This window comes from Tinamus guttatus, unplaced genomic scaffold (genome assembly GCF_059628265.1).
Source record: "Tinamus guttatus ecotype Peru unplaced genomic scaffold, ASM5962826v1 Tinamus_guttatus_pri_ptg000227l, whole genome shotgun sequence".
Lineage (NCBI taxonomy): Eukaryota > Metazoa > Chordata > Aves > Tinamiformes > Tinamidae > Tinamus > Tinamus guttatus.
The window spans coordinates 2,357,256-2,364,057 of NW_028288761.1; the positions used below are offsets into that span (position 1 = coordinate 2,357,256).

At 51.9% G+C, this 6,802-nt stretch overlaps 1 protein-coding gene across 1 annotated transcript; it reads right to left on the bottom strand.

The window, feature by feature from the left end:
- Positions 1 to 225: 225 nt before the first annotated feature.
- On the bottom strand, positions 226 to 6,455 carry GMNC (geminin coiled-coil domain containing). Its single transcript, XM_088525580.1, has 4 exons — positions 6,249 to 6,455; positions 3,985 to 4,102; positions 2,359 to 2,573; positions 226 to 1,116 (listed from the first exon to the last, which is right to left on the bottom strand). Exons 1-4 carry the CDS (start codon positions 6,453 to 6,455, stop codon positions 469 to 471), a joined length of 1,188 nt encoding a protein of 395 aa, XP_088381706.1. The 3' UTR covers positions 226 to 468.
- Between the last annotated feature and the right edge of the window lie 347 nt (positions 6,456 to 6,802).

Below are 6,802 nucleotides of genomic sequence, written 5' to 3' on the forward strand. Positions count from 1 at the left end.
CAGGTCACATAGGAACTGTTGATCCTCAGCCACTGACCTATGTCTTCTGTGTTATCCATGGGCATCTGCAATAGAGGTGATATTTCCAAACTGTATTTCCCAAATCCCTTCTCATTTGGTTCATGTGGAAGTGACTTATGGTGCTGAAAGCAGTCCCGCACCAGTTGGCAAGGAATGGCTAATGATGGGAAAAAAAAAAATGAAGCAAATAAGGTGATGAGGTGTCTTATCATAGAAACGAGAGAAATAGATCCCATTTGTACATCTGGCTTGAGACAGATAAATATCTAAGTGCAATCTGGAGCCACTCCCATAAAACCTAGGAGGGAGTGAGGACTGAGTAGGTAAGAATATTGTTTTAACAGAGCCCAAAAGGGAAATCTTTTCTGTTGCCTGAACAGGTCTCAAGCACAAGATGAACTGTCTGTCTTCCGTTTTTCCCTACAGGTGGCCCTTGAGGCAGGTGCTTTATTCAGCCTGCTTGGGCACCCAGGTGAATCTCCATCCTCCATCATCATCTCTGCACACGAAGGCTTGTCCTTGGTGGAAGCTGTGTGTCCTCACGTTGCGGTGAGGGCTCAGAGAGGTTGTGAAGGCCACCTCTGTTTTATTAGGTGACAAGTCACTAGTCAGATAAGGCAACCCATAGGCTGGGAAGGAGGAAAGGCCTTGCGTCGGTGAGGAGACGCATGGTGCTGAGGAGAGCTGAGGAATGAAGGGAGAGCCCTCACCACATGAATGGGCACTGCTGTTAGCTGGAGGCATCTGGCCACAGCTGTAAACTGCTGCTGCAGCCTCACTGTGGTCGTAGTCTCTGGCTTCACTGGGGCCCAGGCAGTACATGTCTTTTCCAAGGTCTGAGGACAAGGCACTGTAGTTAGCTGATAAGGATTCATCGATAGTGTTGATGTCTTTTAATCCTAAAGTCTGCAAAACCCAGCTGTCCACGGTAGGACTGGCTTGTTCTTCACAGGCAGTGAACTCATTAAAGAGATTCCTTCTAGCTTTGGAGGCATGTGGAGTTTCCTGAGGAGCAAAGCAGTGGTCGTCTTTTAATCTCCTTTTGGTGTTTTTGAGAACAGTACAGTTTTTCTGGCCATGGCAGGACAGCAGTTTCTATAAAATAAATAAAATGAAGCAGAGAAAATAGATTAAAAGTTGATTCTTTAGTTACTGGAAAGCAACATGTTTATGTTCTCAGATTTTAGATGGACAAAATGATTAGTACTACCTTTATACGATATTTGCTTCCACTCTGTGCTCTTTTCTGTTCCTTAAACTTACAGATATCTAATCCTACTAATCATTTTGTGTCTTCATAGCCTCTGCAGCAACTTAGTCCCTAACAGAGAAGAATCTGACTGTGTCAATACGGCCTTTGTTTCGATTGCATTCCCACTCAGCAAGGCGTGAAACGAGAGCTCCTGCCTTGCTATACAGCACTGCTCTGTGCTGATGCTGCCAGCAGCCTTTGGCAGGTGAGTGGGTTTGAGGGGGAACATGCTGCCTGACAAGGAGAAGAGATGTGGAGTCACGGCAGGGCAGGTGAGATCCCAAATAGAGACCTGTCTGAGCTGCAGCCTGTGCGGCTTGAGCTCCTGCATCTACCTCAGTTGCCCTCAGCACAGGGCCAGGGCCATTCAAACATTCAGAGGTGGACAACAAAAGCCAAGAGTAACAAGGAAAATACCCATGGACATCATGAATTCAGTGCTCAGCCACCTCCCATGGGGCACACGCTGGATTGTCTTCCATATCCAATGGAAGGGTGTCCACATTTTCCTGATATGCCTAGTGAAGGAGACTCTCTTCTACTGCCAGAAGACAGATCTTGGCATGGGAGAGGATAGGCCACATGGTCAACAGGGAATAGGATGGAAAAGGGAAGTTCACGTTTTTTTAATAAATACATTTACTTCATGCCCATCTTTAGAGGTAAGCAGATAATTGATAATTTGTTCTCATTGGCAAGTCTAGAGTAGTAAAAATGTTTAAGCTGACAAGAAGAGAGAGAATCAAGATTTTTTTTAAAATACATATAATCAAATTCAGTTTAATGGAGTGTTTCATCCAACCTAGCGTTTCATTTCAGATTCCACCTTTTAAAGTAATATATAATACTTTTTAACTAATAAAATGTAAAGATCAGTGTTCTAAAACAAATGAATCAAAACATACCTTGGAAGATGTTACAATAAAATAAATAAAAACAAACCACCCATTGCAATTTGGCAGTTCTGTAAAGTTAAAATAACTCTCATAGTGCAGGTTTCTACACTTTTCCATGCATTTTAATGGCATGTACCTATCCACCTGTTTCATGTGCATATGTCTATACAACAAGTTTGAACACAATACCTTGGCTTTTTCTTCTAGGCATTTAATCAGGGCAGAATTCAGGTATTGGCGGAGGTTATTATTTTCTTCATGTAACCTAGCAAGTTCCTCTTCCTTCTGAAGCAAAGTATCTTGAAGCTGCGGAATAGAGATATTGATGAATAGATGTTGACTCTGTAACTTAATAGCAATTGCCCTATGGTACAGCCTGCTTGGATTTGTGATCTGGGTGTTTGCTTTGTGAATTCAACCCACCCCCTCAAGCCTCTTGTCTCTGTAAATCTAAGTGGCATGACTGTTCAATTTTCACTTTTGACTTTCTTTATTCTTTAACGAGTGCTTAAGAAGGTAACTCTGAAATAAAAACTGTCACGGAATAATAACAGAAGACAATTACAGGTAGCTGCATAAGTAGCCAGAAATGGCCATGGGCATGACGGCAGCTGCCAGGTCTCCTGTTGGGTGGCAGTAAGCTTCTCTTTGCTTCCCTCTCTTTCCAACGTACAATTGGCTGGTGGGCAAAAAGGGAAGGAAGGAAATGTAGACTAATAATTTATGTGGTTAGGGTACAGAAGGAAGATCCTACTGTCTGTCTTTACATTCCCCCGTCATTTAGGCACCCCTTCAGTCCTTGACTGAAGAGTGGAGATAAACTGTCATCTCAAGAGCTGGACCAGTGGTTTTTGATTTGTAGACCACTAAGTTTTCCATGGGAAGTCTCAAATGCTCATGTATTAGCACAGAGGCTTTTGCCTCCTGATCACAGCTCTGGAGACGCCTTTAGGAGGACAAAGGACCTTCTGCCAAGCAGCCCAGGAGTGTGGGCTGAAAACTGCTGATCCAAACAGTTGAGATAAAGTCAAAGAAAGAAGCATGCTGACATCTGGAACTGACGTCCAGTCCCACAGAACTTGAAGCTAGTAGGTTTGTTTCCACTGACTTCATTATGTTGAAGTATTATTCCAAGTGTTGGGTCATGGGTCTTGGCGATCTTAGTGGGATTCCTTCATCCAGGATTGTTCAGTGTTTCTACTACTGCTTGATAAGATGTACTAAGATTTACCAAGAAAAAAAAAAAGGTGGGGGGGGGGGGGATAAAAAGAATAGTGGTAAATTGGACTGTTGGCCCAAACAGTTGATCTTACATGGGAGCAACTTCTCTCTTGTAGGTAATTCTGGTGGACTCAGGAGGACAAATACCCAACAGGCTCTTAGTTAACATGTCCCCTTGCAACGCCAGAGCCTGGGTGACTGCTCTCGGATGGCCCTGGCCTTCTCCAGCACGGAGGCAGCTGGTGCGATGTGCTGCAGCCAGAGGGGAGCCAGGGATAGGAAGCGCCACATCAGTCGTTCCAGCTTCACGAGGCAGCACCAAGGGCTGAAATATCCCAACTTAAGGGGCAAGGGGCATCTGAACAGAGAGGGTTCCTGGTGTTTTCCACGTCCGAATGATAGAAGATTTCTGCGGCGCGAGCAGTGCCCGCGGCGCCGGGCCCCTTACCTGCTTGTTCCTGTGGAGCTGGCAGGACAGCTGCTCTCCCCGCCACGCCGCTTGCTGGGCTCCGGCGGCCGGGCCTGCGCGGAAGGCAGAGCCCGGTCAGCGCGGCCCGGCGCCGCGGAGCCGCGGCCGCTGCAGCGCGCACTTACCGCGCGGGCGGGCGTCCCGCCGGGCCGGGCCGGGCTCGGCGGCGCGGGTCTCCGTGGAGACGGCGGCGGGGGCGGGCCAGGGGCCGGCGGGGTCCGGCTGCGGGCAGGGCGCGCTGCTCTGCGGAGGGAAAGCGCCGTGGCGGGGGGGCCCCGAGGGGAGGCGGCGTGAGCCCGGCTCCGTATCCCACCCCCTCTGTCCCGGCGCTGCCCCCCGCCCCGGCGGCAGGTGCCTGGAGCGGGGGACAGCCCGGGCAGGCGCTGCCCGCCCACCCGGGGGAGCTGCCGGGCCCGCCCGCCGCCCCGCGCCGCTCCCGCCGCCGCCTCGGAGCAGCGGGCAGGGGCTGCCCCGCTGCGCGCGGCCGTGCCACGAAGGCGGCCGTTTCCTGAGCTCCCCGAGGCAGCACGAGGGTGCTCGGTGTGTTTAGGACGAGCAGGGGACCCCAGGCTCTCCTTGGACGGTCCATGCGGAGGGCTTGGCTCAACCCTAAGGCTGCACAAAGCCGGCAGAGTCACGTCCAGGCTGCTTGCTGTGACTTCTGCCTCTGCAGTTTTGCAGGGGTCCCAGCGAAGCCTGAGGTTGTCTCTGGAGACATCCCTTTCCCTCCTGCAAATAAGCACAAGCTGCAGCAGTCCTGAACCTCTGCGAGGCAACGGCACAGCCTGGAGCCTCGAGCAGGGAATCTACTCATCCGTGGGCAGGCAGAGCAGCGCTGCCTGCTTCTGCAGGTAGAGAGGAGCCCTCCTCCTTCCCCACCTTAAAGAGGGCACAAAACCTACTGCACGCCCCCAGGGCAAAGGGACCACCTTCTCCTTTCCTGCCTCCAGGTCGAGAGAAATGCAAATAGCACTTACCATGCTAGTGGCAGGATGAACTACAGGTCTTAGGAGCACGTTTCTGTTAAAGCCCCAGCGAGGTTTAAATGGCTCTGAAGGAGGGGGAGAGGGGGGAGACCGGGGAGGCGAGTTTAATCTAAAGGAGCTCCCAGTGACGCCTCAGAGCTCTCCTGAAACCCAGCAATCTGATTTGGTGTAAAGCTGTCAAACTTGTGACGTGAATAAACAGCAAACTTGCTGAAATCAAAGTCATTCTGGCCACACAAATCAACACAAGGAAGGAGGGAAAAGAAAAGTAGGAGAGAGAGAGAAAAAAAAAGCCTCCGCTCAGGACAGCACTGAGCTGGTGTGTCTGAATTTCACTCTAGGAAATGAGCAGGGATCTAGGGAAGCATCCCACATGTTCACAGCAGGGCTGTTGGTGTTGCTGGTGGGTTTTGGTCTGTGTGGTTTTAAAGCCTTTTTTGCAGTTGTAAAATCCAGCAGGAAGAAGCTAGTTTGACCAAATAGCTCAGATTTTCCACTCCTTCCCAGGGGTGTGTTGAAGCAAACACCATTTGGGGCAGTTCTGAGGAAGCAGGTGTAGGTTTCAAGGCAGTGCAGTCTGCACATGACAACTTCCAACAAATAGCTTATTTAATTAAATTATTTGTTATAAGAAGTCAGGTTTCCAGGAGAAGATGTCAGGATATAAATGAGCTGAGAATGGAGTAAGATTTACCAGAATGCAGGGTGATAAAGCAAAAACTATATGTGTGCATGTGAAAGACAGAAAAAATGCCTGTATATACAGGCAATTCTAACTCAAATCAGACTTCCATAGTAATTAAAGTCCATAGATCAGCTTAAGATTTTTTTCCGGGATAAAACAAAACAAAAAACATCTCCTCACTGCTGGTCTATCCCTGCACAGCGTAAAGACTGGTGCAAATAGGGCTGCTGGCCAGGACCCTGCCTCCTGCCATGCCAAGGGCTATCAAGCAGAGTAATGGGGCCCGCCTGCACACACGGTGTGCAGTGGCCGAGGGCAAGGACGGGCCACGGGCAGGCCAGGCTGGCCCAGGGGATGGTCTTTCCTTTCTCCCAGGAGGATGCTCCAGGCTCTTGCCCCAGCAGCATCGCTCAGGGACAATAAAAACCGAGAGGGCCATCTGCACTCTGTTCTTTTCTCACTGGCAGGCTCTCCGAGGTGGCTGCCCACAGTAAAGCGGCAGCCACACCAAATTAAATCAATGCCTCCTCCCGCTTGTGTGTTTGCTTTTTTTTTCTTTCTTTTTTTCTTTTTTTCCCCGCAAGGGAGGTATTTTATGCAGAGCTTGAGCTGCGTGTCCCCACCGTGCCCAGCTTTCGCTTGGCCGGTTAAGGCAGCTTTCCCCAAGCCCAGCTCCGCACGAAACACCCGCAGCACCAACGAAGCCCCCTGCCCGCACCCCGGGGGTGCTGAGAGGCGTTGCGGCCCCCGAAGGGTCCGGAGAGGCGGGTAGGGCCGCAGCCCCCACAGGTGCGGGGCAGCGGGACCCGGGGCACCGGGCTACGGGGCACAGGAGCCCCGCGGGACCCGGCCGCACCGCGGCCTCGGCCCGGGGCCGCCTGAGGGGGCCGCCTGAGGCAGCCGCCATGATGCGGCCGCCGGCCATTGGGGGAGCTGAGCGCGTCATCAGCCCGCGCCCAGGCCCGAGGGGGGGAAATGGCGGTCGGTGGGGCCGCCCCTGCGGCCTGGCAGCCCTGGCCGGGGCTTAGCTCCGTCCTGGGCTTTGGGTCCCCTCTTCCGGGGAAGAGCTAGGGGGGCCGGGACTGCACCCCGTGCGGGGCTGAGGCAGCAGGGCTGCCCTCGTGCTGCTCCCGGTCTCTACAGCTGGTGCCTGTGGGGCCAGCGAGCAGCTACTGAGTGGGGACGTCGGGGTGTCTGAAAGGACGGTCGTGACAGAGCTGAGAGAGGGCAGGAAACGTTTCCTTTCTGTGGCATGGAGGGGGGCGTGTGGTG

Bases quoted from the DNA above. Each gene is read 5' to 3' on its own strand.
- GMNC (XM_088525580.1), bottom strand. From the start codon at position 6,455: ATGGCCGGCGGCCGCATCATGGCGGCTGCCTCAGGCGGCCCCCTCAGG. The intron at 2,574-3,984 runs GTAAGTGCGCGC...GAATTCACAAAG, and splicing joins GCGGGACGCCCGCCCGCGCG to CAAACACCCAGATCACAAAT. The intron at 1,117-2,358 runs GTATTGTGTTCA...TTTATTTTATAG, and splicing joins GCCTAGAAGAAAAAGCCAAG to AAACTGCTGTCCTGCCATGG.